This window comes from Mycteria americana, chromosome 8 (assembly GCF_035582795.1).
Source record: "Mycteria americana isolate JAX WOST 10 ecotype Jacksonville Zoo and Gardens chromosome 8, USCA_MyAme_1.0, whole genome shotgun sequence".
In the NCBI taxonomy this organism is placed as follows: Eukaryota; Metazoa; Chordata; class Aves; order Ciconiiformes; family Ciconiidae; genus Mycteria; species Mycteria americana.
Window position 1 is genome coordinate 27,694,172 of NC_134372.1, and position 26,551 is coordinate 27,720,722.

The following is a 26,551-nucleotide window of genomic DNA, read 5'->3' on the forward strand; positions in this document are numbered from 1 at the left end:
CTGAACTCAGCATGAATTCTAGAGACAGCTTTAAATGATGATGAAGTTGTTTTGACTATAGTCACTTTAGCATCTAGTGCTTCCCTCTTGCAGCTCATCCAGTTCACATACTCAGGGGCTGGGGGGAAGTAACCTGAAGAAAAAGTTTCAGGTTGGTTGTTCCGCTGCTTCCTTGGGTCTGTGCATAAGTACACAGACCCATCTCTTTAGCCACTGGGTTCGAGACCTGAGCAAAGGCGCTGGTATGCAGAGCCACTTGTCACACCTCTCTCAAGGTCCAAATGTAAGCAGTCACAGGGGAAAGCAATGCACAGACTTCAAAGCACAAAAGAGCAGTAGCTGACACTAAGAATAGTGCCAACAGCTGAGATGCTTGTATCTGGAGTGTTGTTTTAAGACCATTCGCAAATAACTGTACAGCTGTCCTGAACTGGAAAGGAGAGAGATGTTGCACATCAGGAAGACCCCAGTGCCTCACTGAGTAAATAGTAGATGAACTGAGTCAAATCCTTAAATCAGTTTTTCAGCTCAGACTAGAATAAGTCAGACTAGAATAAGTCAGACCAGCAGCCCCTGGCCAGGAGCAGTTTTACCCCTCATCTTCAGCTGAAGCTCAGGCAGTCCAGGGAACAGCAAGAGTAGATGCAGCATGCGATGGTCTCCACTCAAAGTGTGTTGATCTCTTCCTATCTTTGCACACTGTCTCTCCTAGAGTCACACCAATAAAAAACACACCTAAAGTGGTAAGTTCACGAACCTGCCAAAGAGAAAGCTGAGAATTTCATGGTTGCCACCACAAACCAAGGGCACTCGGCCAATAAGTGGGTGCCCTGCTAAACTTAGATCAACAAGACCATTTCACAGCAAAGAGTTATAACTTCATGGTACTACAGAGGCTGTGGCAGCCTTTCAAATCTAAGTATCCAGGAATGTTCTCAGCATTAATCTATATTTAGCTGCATCTCCACATGATTTTTACCATCTTCTAGTGAGTCTCAGTCTCTTGGGATACTGACCTCAGTTTTCCAGTGGTATCATCCTGCAACTTATAAGCAGTCATACAGTATTAGCTGTGTTAAAGGCTGATGAGAAAAAAAGCTAGATTAAGTACTTTTAATTTTGAGGCTTTATGAATATGACGTGTTCTAGATGCGTACAAACCCCTTGAAACACCAGGGAATGTTTTGAACACCTTGCAGCCTCATGCAAGAGTCTCTGGTTGCTTAATCCTGATGCCTTAAAGATTGACCTCAGAGCTTGAGAAATACTAGGCTGGTAAGCAAGGCTGAGTCCTGGCACTCTGCTGAGCAGACTTCAGCACTAATTACATTTTAAATATTGACCAGAAACATCTAATCATGCGGCTTTTATACAGACCAGCTGCAAAAGCCAAACTTGCACTTGCATATACAGTTTCTTACCTTCCTTACACGTAAAGCAGAAAAAAAAGAAATAAAACAAACATTCCAAGGATATAAAAGAAGATTAAAGGCTGCACTGTGCAAACTCACATTGCCCCCAAAACTGCCTGAAGTAGCTAAGAAAGCTGAGTGAGTTTAATGGCCTAAACACCTTTACCTGATTCTCAGTGAATGTGTAGTCTGGGCTTAGGTAACATGCAGAACATTACCGTGCATACAGACCTCCTGCCAGCAGAAGACAAGAAAATTCATCATCCCACTTGACATGCAGTAAACCATGTGGGGCAGACATAAGATTTTGCTTGGCCTCTAAATATCGCAGTACTTTGCAGTATTTACGCAAAGCTCTATGTAAATATTTGCTAGACTTCAAACTAGCATACAAAATGGACCTGGAGAAGGGGCCTAGAACCCAAGTTGCCCTCAAGAAGTCTTCAGAAGCACTGCCCTTGGCCTCCAGGCCTTCTCTGGGCTAAATTTGCCAGCCTAGAGCACTGGGTAAGGCAAATTGATGGAAAGGTAAAAGGAACATGAAGGCTGCTAAGGTCCAGCACCAGAAGACCTTGAGAACAGTTTCAATCAAGGAGTGAAGCATGGGGACAGAAGTGCTCAGTGAACATTCATCCAACTGAAGGCACTGCACACAGGTTGTCCTCTGGAAAAGTTGCAACCACACATAAATTGATCAGAGGAGCACCAATAACCTCCTAACATACTCCTTCCCACCCTGTTTTACAACTTGAACAGACATGCTGTTCAGCCTGTAGAGGGAAAGATTGCGAGAAGGAACATGAGTGAAGTGGAAGGACTGTTCCTGTGAGCTGGGAATCACCTCTGGGAATGACCAGAGGGATTCAGCTTTAAACAAAGGCCAAGAAGACAGTTAAGTCCACACACTGCCTCTGGATGAAACAGCATCAGCTTGGACGGAGATGTTATCCAGGGACGATGTGTTCTCACCTTATCACCCACAGCTTGCATGCTAGAGCCCCTTCTCAGGGCTGCAGAGTTTCAGTAAAGATTTCTCTATCTTCGTGAAACACAGGCCTACATCTGGAGCTCACCAGTAGCATTTTGCTGCATCTTTACTGCCACCGATAACATTTTGCTAACTCTTCCAATCGTTACCATGGTTCACTGTGTTTGCTAGGCACCATGCTAACACCTTCCAAGCAAATAACAGCACTGGTCAGTAAGAGGAGGGTCATGCTGTTCCAGTTCAAATCCAATGGCCAAATGAAGTGTTCTCCAGGCATTAGAGGTCTGGGAAAAAAAGCATCCCCTCAACATAACACACAGTGAAATCCACCTTTCAGAGAGTCCCATTCCAATGAGAACACCCACAGTCACACCATTTTGAAAGATGACTTCCACAGCCACCAGTTAGGCATGCAACTCAGTCCATTTCCGCAGACATTGGTTCTGGGAAACTGGTATGAGATCTGTATCCTTTGGGTATGCAGGAGAACAGATACAGTTCTGATGCTACCATCCAGAGGACGCAAGCCTGTGATCATTTCCAGACCATTAGTTACATGCCCTCTTATTCTGAATATTGCATAATCCCTCCAAGAACTTGGCTTATCAGTTCAACTTTGCACTCCCCGCAAACAGGGAAGCTGTTTGTCAGAAACCTGTGCTTCTCTGCCAAAACCATCTCTGCCAGAAAAGGCTCACAAACCTTTTATTGCAGGATCCCCAGCCACTACGCTAATTTCTGCTTCCCAACCCCACCGCCATCAAGGAGTCAACAACTAATTGAAAATAGTATGCTGCAGTTTTAACCACAGCAGCATTAGGAAAGATCCTTCAGAGTGTTGCATTTGCCCAAATAAACTGCAAGTGTCTAATGTAAAGCATTTGGAGTTTTTTCTTCTGCAAGAAAAGACTTCAAAAGCATGTAGTCATATTTTGTAACCTCCGCAGTTATGCCAGCATGCACACTCCAGTATATTTAGAATAAAGACAGGCAACTTCCTACTCCAGAGAAGAGGATTATTGCTCTTCAGCTCAAGTAGCAATTGAAACAATTTGGCTCCAGAAAAACCACTGCTGCAAGATTAAGTTTGAACTCAAAGTTGTGCAGCAGAAACTAGATCTATCCAGCGCAGGGGAGAGGCAGAGCAGGACTGGGTCAGGGAGAAGGTAACAGAGGGAAGTGTCAGCTAAGAAAAGGCATGCGCAAGGGGAAAAGGTACATGCAGCCTCATCAAAAACACATCTTGTGACCACAAAAACATACTGAAAGCCAAGTTCCCAGCTGCATCCTCAGGGCAACAAAGAACCTGGTTCCCAGCCCTAGCAGACTGGTAAGGTAAAGACAAAAAATGACCTAGTCTGTCCTCTGATGACAGGCTTGATCATGGATTTGGAAAATGCATTTAGACCCACCCCCCCCCCCGAACTCACTCCCACAGCAGACTCAGTTTCTGCACAATTACCAGCAGCTCCCCCACCTGAACACAAAATCGAACCCTTCTCTGCCCACCAGCTTGCTGCAAGGACTCAAGGGGCCCAACAGCTGCCAGAGTCCTCGCATCAGGCTGCTGTGAAGCCAGACTTTCCAGAGCAGGGAAAAGACTGTGCTGAAGCAAGGGCAAAAAAAACCCTGCCCCCACCCCCGGAAGAACACTAAAGCTGACAATCTGATCATGCTACAGCAGGCTAGAGTCAGAAGCAACACCATGAACCACAGATAAAGAATTCTATCTAAACCGTACACAGAAACATTGGAAGGAAGGAGAGACAGGACATGGCACTGTGTCAGGCTAACACAAAGAACAAAGCCTTTTCAGAAAGGCAGGGCAGCACATCACCACGAAGAACCTAAAACCCACTTCCATCCCACAAGTCAATATGTGCTTGTTGAATTCAGGAAGTGGGTTTTGCTGTTTCAAGTACACTTAATACCTGTTTGTTGCTGCCCTACAGAACATCACTGCATTCCCTCAGCCAAACAGTCAATTGTTTGTGTTGGAGCAGAGATGTTAACAGCCAACATGTGCCTATCACTCAGAACCTACTATGGTTGGCTGAAAAAACACAGGAAAACACCAGCAGTCTTCCAGTGAGGAGCTGCATGGCAAGACGCAGAGCTAGCAGGTGTTTTATAGAGACCGTGGCAGGCTCAACAAGTTGAGTTTTTCCTTGCCACAATATGCAGTGGCAGAGGAGGCAAGCTACAGCCACCACTTGAAAAAACAAAAGGGAAATCAGCCAACTTCCTCAATATTTTGGTACTAACAACGCAACACTTGCCACAGAAGAGTTCCTGGAGAGGACTGGAGCCAGGAAAGAGTCAGCACGGTGCCAGGAGAGGAGCACAACAGGACAAAAAAAATCAGTGGCAGCAAGTGACTTGGGGAACAAAGACCCTGCTTTAGGCTTGCTGCCTAGCTGCATTCTTGGGTCAGTTCCCTTCATGTGCTTTTAAACACCATCCTTTCCTCTAAGCTCAGGAGACAAGTTAACTCCTGCCCACCTCCATAGGTGCCCATCCTTACCTACGGCACGGGCGCACCTGGGGACAGGCAGCCATAGGGCTGGAGTGCCACCTTCCGGCAGGCAGCAGGCAGCGCTGCTTCATCTCCTTGGAGCTGGGCAAGGAGAGCACACGAGGAACACAGAGCCTCCTGGTGCCCCAGAGCCCCCACGCCGTCCCCATTGCTGCTTCTCCTTCCTGTGTCCTCACTGAGTTCATGGGCCACTTTAGAAGAGGCAAGAGAAGTGACACAGCATAATTCCACGTGGGGACAAATGGCGTGGCTTTCGGCAGGTTGGCTCTGAAGCAGAGGGGACAGGGACTACAGCTGCTCCTGAGATCAGATAGCTCCCCAGATCTTCTCAGCAATGTGCCCTGGGTCAAGATCTGAGCACCCTCCAGAAATAAGCACAACAGTCACCTGCTGATCAACTCAAAACCACCCCAGAGGTCTAGCAGGACATTCATGAAGGAGAAAGCCTGACTGGTTTTTAAAGGATTGATCCATCTTCTGGCACCCGCCATCTACACCCTGGCCACTCTCAGTGAGATGGTACCCAAGTGTTTAACGGGCCTCGATGGGCCTGTCTTGTGCAAGGTTATCCAACATTTCTAAGAAGGCAAAAAATGTAAGTACATATAAAGGCATCCAGCAGCAGTGAGCTTCAGAGCTGAACTGGACATGCTACAAAACATTTTCTTCCATTTTAAGCCAGACACACCTCCTACAATCCCACTCGATTATTAAAAATCTCTGTTTACAACCCAATGCCTCTCTCTCAAGAGAGCCCCAGTGAACTCAAGCTTTCCTCCTGCAGAAGCCAGCCCTGCACAAACTTTCTGTATCTTTCTACCATTTTCTATTTCAATTCAGCCTGTACAGTTTTAGCACATGGACACATTCAGTTGAGTACAATTTCTTCTTCTGACCACCTGGTGCCTTGCTGGCCCTGAGCTGCCTACCAGGAGCGGTCTTTACCATTTCCTGCTCAAGTTTCATTAACTACCCTAAAAGAAAGGAGTAGGAAATAGTCATGTTTAAAAGGCAAAGATAAATCACCCCATCACGCCTATCTGTGTGCCCAGCCAGAGTGGAAGATCAAGTGGCACAGGCTTGTCCCAGTGTCACCCAGGGTAGGCAGGATGACACAGTACCTCTGCCGCTTGCACAGGCACAACATCCCCAGCACTGCCAACATCCTTTGGCCGAACATCTCTATGACTCTGCCCACACACAAGCCTGGGTTAGATGAAGGCTACTGGAACAAGTACACGCTGCTAGCCTCCGAACAGAGCTGTTCTCCACTCCAACTATTTGGGGCGTGCATGGGAAGCTTCACACTGCCAGCAGGACAATAATCCCTGAAACTTCTGCCCCCTGCTGCAAACCAAGACCTACTACAACCCACGGGACAGTTTCAGGGAACAAAACACAGCCTGAAAGGCAGCCTAAGAAATCATATCTAATCTACCCTCTTTTCTACTAGCCCTGTCACCAAATATATTAGGATTATCAACAGAAGATATTAAAACCCACTGGGCAAAACCAGCACCCTCTCCAAACTCCTTGTGTTTCACTGCCCGCATTCTTCTGTTTTAACCTGTCTACAGTGTCATTAGAAGTTATTAGAGCTTCTAATATGCTGATAGCGACTCCCACCTTGGACTAGCTGAAGCTGATAACACCTCTATTTCATCAATACTCCATTGGTGTGATGAGTACAGACCCAGAGGAGACCCCTCCATCAACAATGCAGCAGAATCGCACCAAAACACAATTGAACACTTGGACTCCATGCACAAAAGGCTCCACAAGAGAGTGGAGATGCTTCATGTAGGAAAACAGCTTTCCTCCTGCTTCATCTTCTGCCTTCCTCTAGGCAGCACTGCAGACAGTTGCATTAAAACAAATCTTGTGAGTAAAAAGGAAAAGAAGAGATAAGAGTGAAGACAACTCAAGGAAGAAACATCCTGTGCTGAATGGGACCAATATGTTCAAGAAGAGATTACGCAGTAGGCAAGAGATACAGGTATCTGCACAGAATTGTGTTTTGCTATAGAGAACTCAGAGAGACAAAAGCAGAACATGATCAAAGTTAAATCAAGTTGAGGGCAAAACACCGGTTTTAAAGTTAAGTCATTCAAACAGCTGGCAAGAACCAGCCTATGAGATTACATGAGATGTTTCAGGTCTTCTGCACAACTCGAACTGGATGCAGACACTGGATAAAGGTCAACAGGACTGGTGTAACAGGAAACTGGATTTCCACAGCCATTGGCAGCCTTCCTACCAAGTCATGCAGCATGTAATCAGGGCAGGCATGGTCTGAGACCTTTCAGTTCATCTTTTCCACACATCGGTTTTCAAAGTGAGACTGTTAGGGAACAGCAAAGGTTTAAAGTCTGCAAGACACTCATGTGTCCTGCCCAAACTATTGCCTTTAAACGGATACAACAGAAGCTAAAAGAAGAGACCATTAGTGATTACTATGATACTTCCACAGAAACTAGACATTTCCATGAACCTGTAAGGGCAGCAAAGGAAAAGCATCAGTGGATGATAAACTACCTAATATTGCCAGGCTCAAACAGTACTGATGTCTTTACAGCAAATTAAAGACAGGCAAAGAGGTGTTTAGAAAGTTAACTTAATTATTTTAAGTTTGAGAGAATAGAATAGATTGCTCCATACAACTAAGATGATGAGCTAGAAACTGCTTTATCCATTGCAAACACTGCTGCAAAATGAGGGCTTGGTAATGTCTGGCTGATGTCTTGCTCCGTATCTGTAGCCAGATACCAAAATTCAACGATTTTTAGTGACAGGCATATAAGAAAAAAATATTTCTTAGAAAATAGGAAAGGCTTAAAAACAGGCAGCTTTAGCACAGTGACCCAGAAAATAACAGATATGAGCCACTGGGTTAGAAAAATGAGATAGTGTTATTGTCCAGATATAGACAGGACAGAACAGGAAGGAATACAGCAGAGAGACAGGTCTTTAATCGATATTTGCACATGCAGGAGATGCCACAGATAGGCCAGAATTTAAAATCTTTGAATTGACCACAAAGGCCTTTCCACATCAGCCTGCACCATTCAAAAATCTCTAGGTGGCAAGCAAGATAATGCACACACAACTACCAAAACCGCAAGATTAAATACCACTTGCCAGAGTGCCTGTGATGAGCCCTATCTCACTATATCTAATGAATGAATGCTGATGTATCAGCTATCTGACTCAAGAACAGAGTACCATCTTCTTCTCAGAGATACAAGTTAAAGTCACGTTCTACTGAACCAGAAATTCACTTTTGTCCGTGACATATCTCCTTACTGGTTAGAGAAGGCCACCGGCTATGCAGTTTTCAAGACAAACTACAGCTTACAGGAACATAGACTAAGGAAAGGAAAAAGGGCAATTTTACTTCCATGTTTCAGATGCAAACTAGCACAACTGGTATCTCACTGAGGCTAGCAATTTCATTTTATTACCAATTAAAAGAAGAGCAGCACACAGGGAAGCAGAAGGCTGTGCAAAACCACTAGAAGATACCTGCACGAACACTGTGCTATTTCAAGCTTTTCACATCAGCTGAACCTGCTGTGGAATCGCGCGCACCCTGTGTCTTTTCATGCACTGACAGAGACATGCTGAGGCTGCTGCAGCCCCATCTTTCCCTGCTGCATATTCTAGGCCCTCCCTTCCCCTAGTGCTGGCATTTGTTGGATCCCACTGAGCTGGCTGAGAAAAATAAATCAGTCAAAGATTAACCCCAAAAGGGAAAAGTTGTTCAATTTTTGGCCAGCTCAACTCCCTGAACCAGTTTGCGATGGGGTCAAAGGAAGGCCTACAGCCCCTGGGGTGGGATGGCAGGATCACAGCAGCCCTGACGAAGGCTGATCAACCTTCATGGGTCAGAACTAGCAGGCAACTGCTGTCATGCACATGCATGGCATGCATATGTTTTGCAGCAGGATCCTATTTTAAAAAACCCAGGAACATTTAACACAAGGGACAAGGGTAAATGATAGCTCTAATAGAGACTGAACCAATTCTGCAATGGAAGGCAGCTAAGGAGCTGTGCCAATGAAGCATGCACACCCTGGGAGCAGAAGCCGTTAACAATGTAGCGACACTGTGCAGCTGGTTTGAGACCTCCAGATACAACCTAAAACACTTTCATTCAAGAAGCTGCAGAAAACATAGCACCTACAGGGCCGAGTGCAGAAAGCCAGTCTGAGTGCCCTCAAGTCTGGAAGAACACCAGTGTTTCAAATGCTGTTCATGAACACCTGGTACTCACGTGATGAAGTCCAGAAAACTTGCTAGGGGTTCATATGCATGGTTCCTCATATGACGAAACTCTACCACCATCTTCTCCTTCAGCTTGTCATCTATGACAGAGACCGTGAGCGGGGAGGCTTCATTGGCCAGGAAGTTCCCATAGTCTGTGCTCTGGAGGTGCAGTTTCAAGTCTGAAAAAGAAAGAATAATTCCACTCTACAGGGTTTGTGTTGGGTTTGGGGGTTTTTTTGAGCATATCCAAGAAAGCTGTTGCTCAGCACTTCTCTAGGCATTCTCTTCTCCGAAAGATCACCTTGACAAAACCCATGTGTTAAGTCATATGCTTATATTTGTGCTCAGTTTTATTATGGACAATCCAAATGCAGTAAAAGATCAGTGTTTCACCATACCAGCCTTGTCCCATCTTAAAGTGGAAACTGTGACACTATCTGTGTAACTGAGCACACACCTGTTCCAGCTGTCCACTGTGCTTGATCAAGGTGGAATTATTCTAAGAAGCATTTGCTAGAAATCTAGAAAAAAAAAAAAGAAACAACTTAAGCACTTCCTCTAGCCAAAAGGGCTCTGGTTGCAGGCTTCTCTGAAGCAATCACGACAAAGAACCTATCTGCCCCCACAAAAAAAGTTTCCTCAGATACTAGTGATATGGAAGCATCTGGAAAGCTTTCAAAGCCAAAAAGACACAAACAGCAACCTTGAAATTATAAAGCAGCTAGGTATTACATCAAGTCAATCCAACTAATCGCACTGTTAAAGAAGAGGGGCTGGTGAAGAGGAAGGCCATTTATATCTGTCTCGTATGGTAGGCAACCCCTGCCCAGGATGAAGGAACATGCTCAGAAGCCTTTCCCTCCTCCAGTTTCAAGTAGAGGAAACCTTTGTTTCCTCTGTTACCCTTGCTGCAGGTCAGGTGCCCAACCAAGCTGCAGTCCTGGCCAACAAACAACCACAACATGCTGAGTTCTGTCAAGATAAAAGCCCTATTTGAGCCAAAAGCATTTAAGTGTCTCTGTGGAAAAACTGAATCCAGAACTGAGGAATGTCATATAATCCTACTCCTCAAAGCTCTACTAGTTGCACTGGTACATAATGTTCATCTCCCTTCAGCTTCACCTCAGAGGGCCAGTTAGGCAAGCACTCTCCTAGGGATTCAAGACCTTTATGGGGAAAGGAGAATAGCTGGAAGAGTTTAGTCAAACCAGATGTGAACACACCGTCCAGAGAAAACAAAAAAAACCAAACCAAAACAAAAAAGACATTTCTCCCTGGTTTCTTTGAAGCAGGAGCACTGAGACCCTTCCACTGAACCGTACGAGTCCCCAGCGTTATGGCACGAGCATCCATGGCACCAAGGTCAGAGCAAGGACTCAGCCTAGCCTGAGGCTTTTGATCTTCTGACATTACACCCAGCTACGGGCACGAGCTGGAGAGCATCCTCCGCACCGGGCTCCAAACTGAGCTTGTACTGTACAGTGCAATACTGTCCTCAGCCCAAGGGGTGGAAGGGTCAAATGGCTTTCAAGCTAACTCTTCCGGGTATTTCCAAGGGGGTCTAGAAAGATGTTTTTGATCCAGCACTTTTTAGTTACAAAGAAGTTACCACTGCTAAGTGTCACAGGAAACAGATGGGGGGGAGGCCAGACTTAAATAGCACTCAGGTGCTGTCATGTTTTTCAGTGGTTTACAGGAGAGTTTGGTGGTACTCTTACTTGTATAGTAAGGAATCCCAGACGCAGCAAAGAGAGCTACTTGCCCAACAACACGCATCACTGCTGAAGCAAAGCAGAAACTTAACCTAGATCTCTGCTCCCCAGACTATGCTGCTGCTAAAAAACTGTGTTTTATTCTACCAAAACATTATCAACTTATGTTCACACTTTCAAGGTGGGAAAACCTGGTCCAGATAACTCAAGACAGTGGAGTTTTCAACATGACCCTTGTCAATGTCAAACACCAGATGATGCTAAAACTCAGAATGCCCCTCACCACCATGCAGCCTGCATAGGATTGTTATTGAAGATAGTAACTTCCTAAACCCTGTAAAAAGCCCAGCTCACAGGCAGCACCCTGCATACAGAGTTCTCACCTATCTGTTTTGCAATTACTTGATTTTTGAAAGCTAAGATATAGTTACAGAGGGGAAATCTACCGGAATTATGTCTTAAAGAGTTTCAGTCCCTCTTCTGAGAGCTCTTTGGATGACGAGCTTTGGAGTCTGAGTGGAAATTAAGTTCCACTGTCAGATCAGTGCTTTACTAGTTTGCTTTTAGCAGAGGCTGGAGAAAGCATGGAGCAAAATTCAGCAGTTGCTCAATGAATATGAGAGAAAGGGTCCTGGTAATAGTATTGCACCCATAAAGTCAGACTGCAAGGGAAGGCACAGGGAACTGCAGTAGCTACTACATTCATATACCTCCTACTTTCAGTTCTCTGTAACTGTGCAGAGCTCTAATGAAAACTAAGCCTGCCCAAAAAGGCATGTGATGTTGTTTTGCAGCTATGCAGGACCTTGGAGAGGAAGCAGCTATTGCATATCCTACCACATCTTACTTCAGTAGGGGAGCTTCCAAAGCTTTCAGCTTGTTTTCTCAACTCCAACTCTGCTACAGCAAAACCATTGGTTCCTTTTGGTGTCACTATGACCTGCAACTCTGCTTTTACTTTTGAGGCTGCAAGAAGCCGCCTTGCTGTGGGGTCACTTGATGCTAGAGACCCAGTGACACAAAAAGTAGAGTTTGCTGTACCATCCACTTCCAGGAGGTCAGAGCTGCATTGCATTTAGACCATAGCCACACAAGCTGCACGCTGTGCCTTGCAGCCTCTCCCTCTACAGCTCTGAGCAAGCTCCCATGAGCTGCCCGACCAGAGCATTTTGTCCTGCTCGATGAGGGGGTTGCCCCCCCAACTCCACAGCACAGGAGCCAGCACAACATTACGTTGCAACTGGAATAAGGGCCATGTTTATATAACACTTGGAATTAATTTTTACGGGGAAGGCCAGCCACAAACTGCAGGAACTAAACTTTTCTGAATCTCTTAGCATCCAAGCAGACAGAACAGAACATATTTTCCAAAAATTGGACTGGATTTATAAACCCTGACTCAATGCATCCCACGGCATACCAGTGCCTTACACGAGCCTGTCCTCCTCTAGCCACCGGGCCAGTCACCGAGCCTCAGCCAAGGGGGTTTGGGATTTTTTAATAGGACTATTCACATGTCAGCCTTCTCAGTTAAGAACGAACTAATCCCGTGGTTTCACAAATCCCCTGCCAGAGGAGCTGTCCCAGTAGCACGGTGACTAATAAGTGGACCCACTGCTGAGCAAGCCCCACGCTCTCCAAAAGCTCAAGTTCCTATTTCCTAATGCAAGTTCAGACCAAGCTGGAGTCAGCCTCTGGCAGCAACAGCAGCACCTCAGCAGGGGCAGGGGCCAGAGACCCCACACACTGCATGTCAATGAGATGCTGGCTGTGAGTCTTCTGCCATGCCTTTTCCTCAGCTGCCTGCTGAAAGGGAGAGAGACCTGCACCTAGACCCCAGCCGCTCCTGCTGAGCTCCTCCAGATGCTGACTAACAGCAGCACATGGCCTCAACCCAGCAATTGCTTTTGAAAGGTATGTTTGCCTGTTTTGGCATTTTTCCAAGCAGTTCATGCACTTTAAGAAACAGACTGAGCCAGCATTTGGCAAGGGAGCGCTTGAATTACCACAACGCTTTTGTTCTCTCTCCTCCCCTGCAAAAGCTGGTAAATTATAGCCAGGTCACAGTTCCCAGAAAGCTGTCTGCTGCAAGAACACAACAGCTTGTCAGAAAGACAGCCTTTTTCTGCTGAGTATTCAAGCAGGGTAGTGCTCAAGATTACCATGACATGTACTTACAGCAACCTCCTTTCAGCTCTCGGATCAGGCCCTCTGGTTTCAATGCAGCTGGCTGTACGTGAGGCATAAACACAACTGAAGCTTAATTCAACACACCGCTGTGCCAACACCACACCTCGACATTTCACATGACATTTGCTAGAGAGACTTCAGATCCACAGTAATACTACTATCCTCTCCAGCAAGTTTGCTTTGCCATAACAAGGAATTAAGCCATTACTCAGTCTTTCAGACATCTGTCAGTCATCAAAGCCTGTCCTGTAAGGCCTACTCAGAGTGATGCATGGCCCTATCAGCTCATACTTCCACCCCTTCCTTCTTCAGCATCCTCCTGTAACTGCATTGCTGAGCTCCAAATCAAGGTAAGGGCTCAAGTGCTTCCAGGCAAGGACTCATTTGTCTTCTTGCACACAGGCATGGAATCAGCTTTTGCAACTTCCGAGCTGAACTGAAGTTTTCACACAATTATCCACTGTAACCCTGACATCTCACTCCAAAGCACCTGGGGCCATCACTGCATATATAAAAATTAAAATATCGTTTGCCATCTCCCAGGCCTGAGGCAGTAAAGCAGCTGAGGGATTACACAGCAGTCTGCAGGTCAGTTACACTGCCCACATCTCCCTTCAGAAGACTGCAGTCCATTTGGCTTGTTGCTGTCCATTTGGTCTGTTTATAGCCACCTCAGACACCCCTGAAGCTGCTACTCTGAAATCTCACCCGAGAAGCACCCAGAGACTCTTCATTCCCTGCAGAATTTAAGACCTTTCCTGTGGTTGCACACCACCACCAGCAGCGATGTGCCACCTCTCCTCTGCTGTCAGGCAGCAAATTCCTCTGGGCCACAGCTGGACACAGAGAAGTGTCTTCTTTGGGCCTTTTCCTCATCAGTGTCTCACATCTAGCTCTTCACCTCTCTCTTTGAGAATTCCTCAGCACCAAACAGCAGCCTGTGTTTCTAGCCCAGCCCTTCCTGGGGTTGAACTCACCCCCCTCAGAGCTTCAAACCCAGCACAGCTAGGTCTTTTTTCCTTTGGAGCCCCTCAACCAGGTAGCCCTCTCCTGATCCTTCCAAAAGGCGAGGTAACCCCTCCTAGTCTACCTGCATCTCCAGTAAGCTTAACCCGTACGTACCCTTTTTTCCCCCCATCTCTAAAAGCAGACCGCACTAAGTCACAGCTGTAACCTCAGAGGTCCAGTACACTAACAGGACATCGGCCCAGCACCTAGTGCAGCCGTTTAAGGGAGGGGCAACAAATCATTCAGAAGCTAAGAGAAACAGGGCAGAAAGCAGTCTCACACTGCAGGAGCTGACAGCAGAGGAAAAACAAGACAAAAGCACCGGCAGGCTGCTAAGTGGTAATACTTGCCAGGAAACCCAGACACCCTCACCTTCTAACAAGGGGCAGGACCCAAACAAGGGCTGAAGCCGTACCAGTGCTGAGAAACTGACCTCAGCTGCTGCTTGGAGTTTAGCTAGGAGAAGCTATGAAGCAGGCCTCTGCCCAGTAGAGGAGGCCAGAACAAACAGCAAAGAGCCTCTGCTGAACCCTGCAGGAAGCCAGAGACCACAGTGTTTGTTTGCCACCATGATTTAGCAGGCCGTGGAAGTGCCATCTTTCTTCCAATAAATAATGTTTTCCTTGAGCTTATTTTAACAGGACAGCTGATAAACCAGCCACAGTGAGTGGTTACACTGGAGGATGCAGGACAAAGCACCAAGATTAGCAGGACAGCCTTTTGGCTACTGCTGTGTTGCTGCAAGAGTACCCAGCATTCACAGGACAGGAATGATCTACACCCTCCGCAGGTCTCACCGTTCCCACATGCTCTACCTCATCTGGCAGATGAAAGCTCTTGGGGACAGGGCCAGTCCTCCTGCACAGTCCCAGCAAGCAAGGGTCAGCTTTTCACAGAGGACTCCTAGACGTCAGGAGACAGAGAGCATCATCATCGTGCTTTCAAAAGGTCCCTACCACATTATGGCTTGGCTTCTACACCCACCGAGTTCAGGGTTCAGACTGAACCATTCTCAGAGTTCAAGATGGATCTAAGCATAGCCACACTTCAGGACCATCAAGTGGCCTCTCCTTGCTTAGTTGTACAGCAAAGGAGCTGCATAGGAAAGGATCCATCCTATTCCCCCCACACCCAGGAGAACGCCATGAGCTCCACCATGGACTGCAGTGCCAAAAGTACTCTTGGAGGTAGTCTGTAGCTGTGGTAGCACTGCAACTTCTCTACATAAGAGAGGACGCACTGCCCACGCAGTTAAGCTGAAAGAGAAGCCCAGCTCCAGCTTTTTGGGGCCCAAATTGCAGGACCACAGTGATAAAATGGAAGAGAGAAGGGTAGCACAGCCTCTCCTGCTCTTCTCTCAGCAAAAGGAGATGTGAGGAACACTCAGTATGTAACACCATAAAGCAAGCAAAGGCAGCCTCCAGTGGAGAAAAAAAGATCCTTGGGACTATGAAAACAAAAGCACACACTGCACTAAGCAGAAGCCTAAGCGCACAGACGACACACTCCCCAACATTCATTTGTTGGAGGCAAGAGCCCACAGCTCTGCTCAGGCAGGCCTTTGCTTCAGTGCATCTAGCCATCCTGTGGTTAGACAACGAAGACAGACACACTTCACCCCACAGTGGTTCAATTGCATGCTCAGTGCACTTCAATATATTTTATCACCTCTCCTCTACATGGAGAAAGAGGGAAGAGGAGAGGGTGGGAGAGAAGTGGATGTCTTTACACTGAAGAGGCATATAGGACAGCAAGCCTTTAGCAATCCACTCCTGAGTTGACCGAAAGCAGCACTCCCCTTCTGGGCAGCAAGGGCTATGCAGAGCAACCCTGGAAATACTCTTCAAGACTCAAAAACAACCAACCAACCAGTTGTAGTTTATTCCACACCATCCAGCCCTGTATCAAGAGTTTGGTGCTCACTATGTATTGCTACAGATTAATTTGACAGAAAACAAGGCTCCGGCATGTGCGAGGGTACCATTCAGGCAGACCACCGTGCCCTCCAGCTGGCACGGAGCCAGCATCTAGGACAAGTGTGACCTACTTGTTTCAAGCTTGTCTCCAATTTCACTGTTGATTTGCATGCATCCTAGAAATGGAAGTCTGTGGACCAAACTGAGAAGGGAGAGAACCACAGTCTTGGAAATCCTTTCTTTCTAAAAGAATCACATGTATTTGCTTCTCCTAGCCACCCTTCACCTCCCAAATACATCTTTGGGGCTCAGATGGTTACTCTGCTCTTCCCCAAGCTGATGTGACACGACACCACTACCTTGGGGTTACAAGGACTGAAAACCCAAGAGTTTTCATGGGTCAAGTCCACAGCAGACTGATAAACGGCAGGCTGAGATGCACAAATAAAACATTACAGACCCCTGTGAGGGGATGAGGCTAGTTCCACACACAGCTTAAGTGGAAGACAGGACAGATCTTATCCCTCTACATGCACACCACTGTTTCCATAAGGCATGCAAGTCCCCAGCTGAGCCGACTGCATGGACAGAAGCACTGGGACCCACAGAAACATGCAGTCCACACGTAGTGGAAACACACAGCCTCTGGAAAGCCTCTGCCAACAGAGGCCCACAATGACAAGCTTGAGCCAACTACCTGCCACTTCTCAGCTGGCTATTTCACAGCCTCATTACCCAGCTGGAAGATGACAAGACCTGCTGCTGGATTTCACCATACCAGTCACCTTTATCACACCAGCAGGTCAGAAAGAAATCGGTTTCCTACACTGTTCCCGTGGAAGCAAGAGGAATATTAACAATAGGAGGCTCGTGAACACTGACTTGAAGGTAAAGAAATTCCTGTCTCTAAAGAAGATGCTTTTGTACACTTCCCAAGCTCAATATACTTTTTGCAGTACGGAGCATTGCAGAACAACAGTAAAGCCTGCCGATAACCTACATGCCAGTCCCAGACTGAACTCTGCTTCTTAAAAGCAGCACATCTTTGTATTCTCCAGAGATGATACCAGACCTCTAACAGGCTACCACGGCTTTTAGGAGCTGGAAACAGCTCACCACCCTACTGGAGACAGTAGAAATCTGGGTGACTCTAAAGTTTGGTTATCCAAGACAGATTCCACTCAAGAACAGATGCATGCTCGCACCGCTGAAGCAGAGGAAAGCAGCTCCAAGTCCTTCACTGACACCTTGTGTCAGAAGCAGGAATTGGCTACGATAGAGAGGGCCAAGCAGGTTCCAAGCGATATCCAGCACAGGTGTACAGCAGACAAGGACCTCTGGCTGAGAAACAACAAAAGCACCAGGACTTTTGGAGCTGAAAGAAGGGATTAAACATATTATTGCCGAGGGTTTCAAGAGAAAGCCTAAGCCAAAACAGCTCTTGCCCTCCCCTCAATCCTGGTCATGTTTTCCTGCCCCTTCTTAAAGCCAGCTCAGGAGCCTGCTTGATCACAGAGAGCCTATTTAGCTCTCTATTTCTGACTCATCAAGAAGTAAGAGCTCGAATTGGCTTACTTTGTGATCAGACAAGCAGAGATGACAGAGGATCACGCAGAAAAGCATGATCTCCTCCTTCCAGCAGCACTAAGTTGTCAGCCCAAGTCCTGAAGCAGAGAATTTCATTCCTTTGTGCTTCCAGACCAATCCAAGCACATAAGAGGGAGCAGCATTTCAGACCTGGAAGCACAACATCCTCTAAGCAATGTCAATACCAGTGACCAGCCAGACACCTGATTCCCAGAGCCAGCCCTAGAACAGCCTTGGTCCTTCAGGATTTCTCCACAGCCAAGGTGATCTTGGGACTACCTGCAGAGCCAGACTTACACACAAGAGGCAACAGCAAAGACAAAACAGAAACTGTAGAGAAGAATGTATGAGTATTTTATGCCTAAGTACTTATTCTGGCTGCTAATAAGCTAGCCACTGCCTGGATTTAGTGCAGACAAGCACCTGGGAGAAAAAGAATGCACGTTAAAAGTCTGTGGACCACAGAAAACAGGTACTGAAATAGGAAAATCAGAACCAAAGGGACAGAGGAAAGAAATGGTCTGATCACAGACCTACATAAGTGATCAAGACCAACGCTACTTTGAAGAAAAATCCTTCTACAAGAGCACACTAGGCAGGGGCACAGAAAGCCAAGTGGAGGAGGAATGAGATTGGCAGTGAACTTGGAACAGCCTTCAAGCTCTGAATGAAGCTTGACAAGGAGCACAGCAGCAGCAGCCACCACCAGAGAGCTGTCAGGGATGGGACAGTGACAATACCAAGACAAACACATGGGAACTCCAAACTGATGCATTCCAAATGCAGAAAACACCACTCCAAGGGAGAGCTAAGTTTACGCAACTTGGTTCAGAAGGCAAGGAAGGGAGAAAAAAAGAGAAGCTATAAATACAGAAAGACTACAGAGAGGAAGTTATCTGCAGGGAAGGTGATAAAGCGATAGTTTAGGGCATGCTGAGACTTCTGACAAGCAAGAAAGCAGGAATACCTCCCACTGCCCTCTTTCAGGCCCTGGGCTCCATAGCAAGAACGACAGAGACTGCTGCAAGAAAGGAACCGCAATAAAAGTCTGCCTGAAAGGAGGCTTCTGTCCCAAGTAAAAATTTCCTGCATATTTTTAAGGTAGAGACTGAGCACATCATGGCATTCTGTTCCCCTTCTGTTGTTTAACGTTGGTGTGAGCAGCTCCAGGTAACTTGCATCCAGGGTTCAGCTGGTCAAGGATCCCTCTAGATAGTCAATACTAATTTCAATCACTCAGCGATGATCATCAAGATAAAGCTGATGCTTAACTAGTATTTTTAGAAAAAAGAACAATTGAATAATTATAGCCCCACTGACCAAAACAACTGAGATCTCTGGATACATATGTTTCTAACCTATTTCAATAGAGACCTGGTTTTGATCTTCGTGATTTGTGATCCAGGTTCTGGATGCCAATGAGTGAAAACTGTCAAGCACATCACTGGTACAGAACAGTTTAGCACTGACTAATTAAGATGATGAGCTGACCACAAGTAACAAGTATCACAGAGCAAAACCTTCACAGCTCTCCAAGTTTGTACACACTGATCTAGAAAAGAGACAACAGCTGGAAGTCAGAATTAGCCTCAAAAGAGAATTCAAGATTACAGGTGAAGGATAATTCACCAGTGAATTTACTCAGATCTGCACTGGAATTTTTCCACTAGCAATCCTTCAATAACAGCAGGTACTTTCCTAGACGACCCCATCTCCTCAAAAACTGATCATGGGTATCAGGGATTAAGTTAGATTACCCCAATAATCTCACTTCTGGCCTTAAAAAGACTTCCTGCGCTGCCTGCCATTTAGGAAGCGAAGCACAAAACAAGACTTGCCAGCAAAGCCTGACAAACCTGCCAGGCTCCCACCAACCACAGGACATGGAGCACAGGTATACAGCCACCTCAAGAAAGCACTGGGGACTCAAGCTTCCTTAAACCGCCGTATCATCTGTTGCAATCACACGGCCGGGCTGGCTGGGAAACTGAGTCAGCTGAGCTCGGAGGGAACAGCCGGAAGGGAGGACCAAGTGCGTGCTCAGCCAAGGGGTGAAGAGGGGACAGCGCTTCTAAAATGCCTCTGTCAGCTCTCTTCCCCACTGCCACGCAGCCCCTCGCCTCCCCACCGGCCCTCCACCCTCACACCAGCCGAGCTTTCCCCTCAGCCCGCCAACCGGGCCTTCCCCTCAGTATAGGGGGCGGGCGGTCGCCACCCGCCTCGGAGCCCCGCAACCACTCACCCTCCAGGCTCTCACATTGCACCAGGTTCACGTAGTCACCCTGCCGGAGCACCCCGGCCTTAAAACCGCGCACCAACCCTTCCAGGTAGCCGTTATCCACGTTAAAATACAGCTCGGGGAAAGACGACATGGCGGCAAGCGACCAGACGGGCGACCTACCCCCGGCGCCTCACGTGACCCGCCCCGGCGCTCATGTGACGCTACGCACGCGCGTGTCCCCGCCCCCTTCCCGGCAGGCAGTGCGAGGGCGGGAAGCGCCTGAGGAGATGGCTGTTGGGAGTGGGATGGCGGCGGTCGGGAGCTGTGTTCCCCTGCGAGGCCTCCTCCATCCCCAGGGAGCAGGTTGAAATCCCCCTCAACCAAGTCCTCACCCGGTCCTAGGCCTGAGGTTCACTTCCGGCACCCCGAAAGGCTCGGCTGTGGGTTTTTAGAGCTTTTCACAGCCTCCACGGATGTGTTTTGCTCCCTGAGCGTGCCTTGTGGTATATGGGTTAGTGGTGGAGGAGGTGATGCTTTGTGCTGCCTGTGTCCATGCTGCCGGTACCCTCTTGGTCACTTGTTCCTTGGGTTTGACAGCTTGCAGGGGACCTACGTGTAAAGCACCCTGGGCCACCATGAGTGATACTGGCAGGAGAAGAACACGAGTAAAGCTCCCAGTGCAGCCAAAATGTCACCTCCTGGGGCACCGCTCCTGCTGAGAGACCACTCATCTAGCCAGGAAGGGCCCTGCAGGAGCTGCTCTGGAAAAAAAAAAAATCTCATTCTGTTTTAGGTCGAGGTGCCCTGGACTTTTGGCTGTGTGGACATGGTGCCCACCTGGGTGCAGGTACTAGCACCTTGCCGCTACCCATCTCCCCTGAGATCCCAAGCAGACACATTGAACCGTTCCCACTCAGTGATGGGTTTTGCTAATGGCTGGTTTATTACAGCTGTAGAGGAGGAGGTGGCACGCATGGGCAAGGAGCGGGCAGCCCCGTGGCACGGGCGCTAGTTCTTGCCACAGGGGAAACTGGTGCTGATTTTTCTGCAGTAGCAAAAAGCGTTGAAGAAGCGGCAGTAGCAGGTGGCACAGGGGTCGCAGCAGGGGACCTGATGCCCGAGGCAGGACTCCAGGAGGCGGACGCAGCGCCGGGGGGAGCGCTCTTCGCGGCCCGCAGCTTGCAGTTCTGTGGACGATGCCTGCTGGAGAGAGAGGAGGAAGAGGAGGGAAAGAGTTGGTGCTGGACCACTGCGCCAGCAATAAAGAACTGCATGGGAGAGAGCCAAGGGTGGCTGCTGAAACCTGCCACTGCCAGCAACGGAGAGCTCTGTCATGCTCAACTCTGGGTTCAGTCTGTTGGAAATCACCACTGAGCCCCGTGGGCTCTGCGGGTGTCACTGCCTCGTCCACCTTGTCTCAAGGACTTTATGCACACATTTATTTTGAAGCGCAGCCTCGACTTTAGTGAAGGGTGCCATGCCTTCTGCCTGAACAGAGGCACTGGGGTCCAAGCTAGGCAAGACGCGGCACTGCCCAGTGAGCTCCTGCTCTGCAGAAGTTTCCTGGGCTGCGCTTGAGGTTAATTAAACGCATTGCAGGAGTGCGGGCTTGGACCACCCTCCTTTGAATGCCAGAGTGCCTTGCAGCTCTGTGCAGCCTCAGCTCGTCCCAGCCCTGGCTGCTCCCCAGCAGGCGATGAACAGATGCTCCCTTCCCAGGCAGCACCATGTTGGGCTCCAAACCACCCTGGCCCCAGGCGCACAGATAAGGCTGCTGCAGCCCAAGGCTGCCCTGCTCTTTGGGGTGTCTGTAAGAAAGCTCAGGGAGCATTACCTGCGGTTCCAGCATGCCACCTCTCTGCATGAGGTCATCGTTGGCTTCTTGGACCTCCAGGGCCATCTGCTCAAACCCCAGCCTGGGGAGAGGTCCTGTGAGATACAGAGAGGCTGGACAAGGAGGCTGCTGGGGGGGTCTGTTCTGATTCTGCTCCCCATGGTCATGTGTGTCCCCCAAAAAAGCCCCCCACTGCCTGTGGGCTGCCAGGGCAGCAGGATGGAGGAGGCTGCTCTCACAGTGACGGGAGAAGCTGCGCTGCTTTAAGGGGATCCCCTGGACCTGACCCCAGGTGTGGGGTCCCCGCTTCTATTTTTGGGGCTCTGGGCATGCCAACGAGAGGCTGGTGGGGGGCAGCGGGAGGGTGGGGGGGCCACAGGACTTACCCGCTGGCTCCGCAGACACCTCCTTGACTTTCCGCAGCAGGCTGGAGTAGCGGGCTCTGTCCGCCCCCTCCAGCCCGCCACTGACCTTCTGCAGGTGGCCATGGCTGAGGTCAGCGGTGAGCATGGCCTGGATCCCCTGCAGCAGCCCACAGCACAGCAGCAGCACGTTCAGCATGGTCCTGGGGGACAACCTGCGCAGAGGGGTCCTGGCCAGCGTCAGCCCGCTCACTGGCAGCCTGGCCTGGCCCCTGCCTCCACTCCGCCACCATCACCCCCCAAGCAGCACCGTGTCGATGAGGGGCAGCCTCTGCCAGCACAGCCACCGCGCCAGGCTGTTTGCTCTCTTGGACTTGAGAGCCTTTCTCAGGCTACCACATGCCTGGGAGCTTCCTGTGGACCCTCCAGAGCTAATGCATGTGCCGTGGGGCACCCCACATGTGGGCACATTCATAATCTCACTGTAGAGGGGGGTAAGCAGCAGAGGATGGACTGAGACTTGATCTTTTTCGCAGTGGTTCAGGATCTCCCTGCTCCACGCACAGCCTTCAGCAGCCACCAGACCATTGTGGTGCCGTGCATTCACTGCCTGCATGTGCACGGGATGGGGCCAAAACATCCAATGCAGCTCCTGCCAGGCATTTGTGCTCACAGAGTGCAGAAATGCCACTAGTTTTAAAGACCAACCGCTAATATTTACCTCCTGGTCTGCATCTGGGCTTGGGCGTTTGACCAGGACCTTGCCAACAACAGCCAGCACTGGGATCTCACGAGGTCCCCAAGTACCACCACAGAGGCAGCCGTGTACCCACGGGCAGCACGACTCATGGCCCAGCATGGCAGTACGAGGGCAGCACGACTCATGGCCCAGCACCTCCCTGCTTCTTGCCCAGCTCCTCTGTAAATGCCTCCCTCTCCCAGTCCCACTTTCTCCCCTGCTCTTCAGCCGCCGGCCCTTGGGCTGTGTTTCTATGCAGTGATGGGCTGGATGTCACGGCCAAGACCCTCACAGGGGGCTCCAGCCCCTCTGTGCCACCCAGTTACCTGAAAAACCCACTGATACTCGGCTGCGCGGCTTCTGTGCGGGAAGCATTTGGATGCAAAGCGCCCACTGTCTGGGACACAGACACCATCATCAGGAGATGTACCCCTGGTTGGCCCAGGCCAGGGTTTTCACCTGCCCGCAGTGCAGGGTTTGCTTCACCCTCCCTGCTCGTGGGGGGATCCAGCAGAAGGGAGGAAGGTGAAGGTGAAGCTATAATGCTGAGAAGAGGGCAAGGCTGGGCTGGAAGGGGCTCAGCGGGGAGGAGGACCACACCAGGCACAGCTGGGGGAAGGACTGGGCAACCTCAGCAGGGGGAGAGCAGATGCTGCAGGATCAGGCTGTGGGCTTTGGGGGCCTGAAAGCTGTAAAAGGCAGGGCAGCTCTTAGGGAGTGAAAGAAGAGGGGCTGGGAGGGGGACCCAAGTCGCTGCCAGCAGCCAAGTCCCGCAGAACTCAGCACCTGCCACTTTGGCAGCCTTGGGGCTTCAGCCCTGGCTCTGGCAGCCCAGAGCTGTGCCAGCCACTCCTCACCTCCCCATCCCTGCAAAACCACCCAGCTCTTTGCCTGGAGAGACCCCTCGGCGCCGTGGGGAGCCCCACAGCCATGGGTATCATGCCCCGAACACCCCCAGACCCTTCCCATTGTAAGCACTGACCTCTCCAAGCAAAAGAGGGGGCTTGCCGCTCGCTGCTCCACAGAGCTCGCTGGGAGCACCGCTACTGCTCTCTGCCTCGATGTCCTCCTCCCCACATGCTTACTGGAATTTATATCGGCTTTTTATTAATTAAGTGCTGCAGCCACATGACTCTGCTAACTACCAGGTAGGTGGGCTTCTCTGGAAACTGGGCTTTGTCTGGACAAAGAGGCAGCTGGCGGGGCAATGTGCGGGAGGGAGGACTCCTCTGTGCCCCACACAGTTGCTGGGAGGAACAGATCCCCACCAGCCCCAAACTCCCAAGTTTCTTGGGAGCAATCCCCACCGCCCTTCCAGGCCGCTTCCCTTTCCAGCTGTGCCTGAGCAGCGCTGAGGCTGTAGCCTGAGGACATCTCCTAGTTCCCAGCTAGAGAAATGCCAGGGCCAAAGACACACTGAACTCTCTACCAATTTTCAAAGGGAATATTACCCACCCATAGCTGCTGGCAGACACCCAGCCATAGTCCAGAGCCTCCAGAAGTCCTCCAACTCCTGACCACTCTCTGTCTGCAGATTCTTCGGGCTCCCACCTGTGCTAACTGCATCTCTCATTCACGTATCCTTTGGAAAACCTGCAGCTCCCCAGAGCCAGGCGCTCTCAGAGGAGCTCCCTTGAGCATCCCAGCCTTGACTCCAACTGTGGGAACGAAGGAACTGGCTGCTTGGTTCTCCCCAGCCCCAGCACTGGCTTTCACAGCCATCAGATGTTGCTCCTTGAGCTTCTCGGTGCAGAGACCTTTGAGGGCCACTCCAAAACCCAGAGGGAGCTGCAACCAGCCCGGTGCAGCCTCAGGCACGGGGCCATGCACTGATGGAGGTGGCATCTCTGCAGTCTCTCACCAGCCAGGGCTGCAGGGGACGTGCGTTATGGATGCAGCATCCCAGCACACCACGTGCTTGTTCTTGCTTTTTCAACTGAGGGCTTCAAAGCAGCATTGGCATGTGTACAACAGGCAATTGTGCAAAAGGATGAGGACCTGCAGCTCAAGTGCAGCACCCAGCACCCTGTCAGGAGAAGGACCTGACCCCGACACACACAGGCCTTTCATTAGTGGAGAGGAACCAGGTATGGAGGGTCAGCCAAAAGAGGTGGTGGGAGATGCCACTCATGGAGCCTCCACAGTCCCCTCCTGTCCTGACAGCAGATCTGAGAGCTGTTTGCTAGAAACCCCAGTGCCAGAAGCCAGAAAGGAATCACCTTTCCATTTGAATCCCCAGCTGCACACACAGGGTGGCTAATTGCCCAGGCACCCAGAGTCCCAGGTGCTGCCAACTCCTTTGCTTCCCCAGCAGCATCTCCCTCCACCACCATACAGACTGCGCACTCCCAGGTTAGCAGCTTGGCCAGGCTCCTTTTGGAAACGCCTGTGTCCTTGGGTGGCTTCAGCCCTGCAAGGAAATGGGGGGATAAGACGTGAAAGGGGCTTGGTGGGCTGTGACATACCCAGCAAGGGAGGCTGATGACCTGGGCTCTGCCCTTGCCAGGCTGCTCCCAGACCCTGCACGACTAGGGAGGACCCCCCAGGCCTCCCAGCACGTCCCCAGCAGAGGATGAGCCACCGCTCCTGGTGGCAGTGCCAGCCCTGGGGCTCTTTGCAAGCCTTCCTTTGCCCCCCGTGCACCCTGGCCCAGCACAACCTGATTCCTGCTGCACCCGAGGGCTGGGCTGGCTCAGAGGGGACAGGGCATGGGACCAGCGAAGGGCTCATCTACTGTGCCCCTTCTCCTCTGGCGGCAGGGGGCTGCTGGAAAAGACTCAGCACCCAGCTGGGATGACTGTGCACAGCACCCAGCTGCCACTTGCACCCTGCATGCCTGGATGAAGCAGGCATGCATCCTGGGTTAGAAGCAGGTTTGGCAGCCCCCTTCTTCCCATTCCCAGTCCCAAAGCCCGGGCGGGTGCTGAGTGCACCATCCAGCCCCATTCCTGTGGCAGGAGCTGCTGGGCAGCTTGTTCCTCCCGGCTCCTCCATCCCCAGCCCTGGAGGGATCAGTTCCCCAGACCGTGCTGCCCCCAGCCCCTGGCTGACGCCAGCCCCTGTGCGAGGCCCTCAGCCTAGCTCATTAGGGCCTGTTTGCAGCCTGCGGGACTGCCGGCGGAGGACTTCTGGGAAGGCATTAGCGGTAACGAGGGCAGCCGCGCTGAGAGCTTTTTAATCTGCAGGAGAAACGTCTGCTTTGTGCGCATCCCTACGGCCAGTAACGAGCTAAATGAGGTGGCCGGCTGCTCGCTGGGCTGCTTCCAGGAAAAGAGGGCTCACAGCGGGGGGAACAGGGGGCTGGGCCTGCGCCCCCAGCCCTGCCTCGGTGCTCCTGGCCTTGAGCGAGGCTGGGAGCGGGTGATGAAGCGGGTCGGTGGCACGGCAGAGATGCCCGTGAGCAGGCAGGAGGGCAGCAGCCAGAGCTGCTGGGGCCCGGGGGGATGCACAGGGCGGGAGCCCGTCACATGGTGGGACCCTCGGGAGACAAGGGGGATGCCAAGCCTGAGCCGGGGACTCTTCGTCTCTTCCTGGAAGCAAGCCGGCAGGCAGGCGGGCGGCTCATTTAGCTCGTTACTGGCCCTCGTTACCGCTAATGCCAGCCCAGACCCTGCCGCCCCAAACGGGCACTAATGAGCCGGCCTGAGGGCCCCGCTCGGGGGCTGCCGTCAGCCGGGGGCAGCGCTGCCCGGGGCCTCCGCTTGGAGAGGTGTGATGAGCATGGCCCCGGCCTCAGCCCCGGCGGGCGGCGGACGGGGCCCTTTAAGGCGCGAGCCCGGA

General features: G+C 50.3%; 2 protein-coding genes across 3 annotated transcripts in view; both read right to left on the reverse strand.

The window, feature by feature from the left end:
• ATP6V0D1 (ATPase H+ transporting V0 subunit d1) overlaps window positions 1-20,041 on the reverse strand; it is a 38,437-nt gene extending 18,396 nt beyond the window's left edge. Inside the window, exons 1-2 of the mRNA XM_075510424.1 lie at window positions 19,858-20,041; window positions 9,210-9,381 (exon numbers count right to left, since the gene is read on the reverse strand). Coding sequence (XP_075366539.1) covers window positions 9,210-9,381; window positions 19,858-19,987 — 302 coding nt within the window. The 5' untranslated portion in view covers window positions 19,988-20,041. The remainder of the gene's footprint in view (window positions 1-9,209; window positions 9,382-19,857) is intronic.
• A 740-nt stretch (window positions 20,042-20,781) lies between these two features.
• Window positions 20,782-23,431, reverse strand: AGRP (agouti related neuropeptide). 2 transcript variants are annotated; one of them, XM_075509844.1, is made up of 4 exons: window positions 23,098-23,431; window positions 22,057-22,247; window positions 21,671-21,765; window positions 20,782-21,036 (listed from the first exon to the last, which is right to left on the reverse strand). In XM_075509844.1, the coding sequence occupies exons 1-4, from the start codon at window positions 23,187-23,189 to the stop codon at window positions 20,845-20,847; spliced, it is 570 nt and encodes a 189-aa protein (XP_075365959.1). In that variant the 5' UTR covers window positions 23,190-23,431; the 3' UTR covers window positions 20,782-20,844. The 2 variants fall into 2 exon arrangements, with proteins under 2 accessions (XP_075365959.1, XP_075365958.1); XM_075509843.1 differs by having other exon boundaries at window positions 20,782-21,039.
• Between the last annotated feature and the right edge of the window lie 3,120 nt (window positions 23,432-26,551).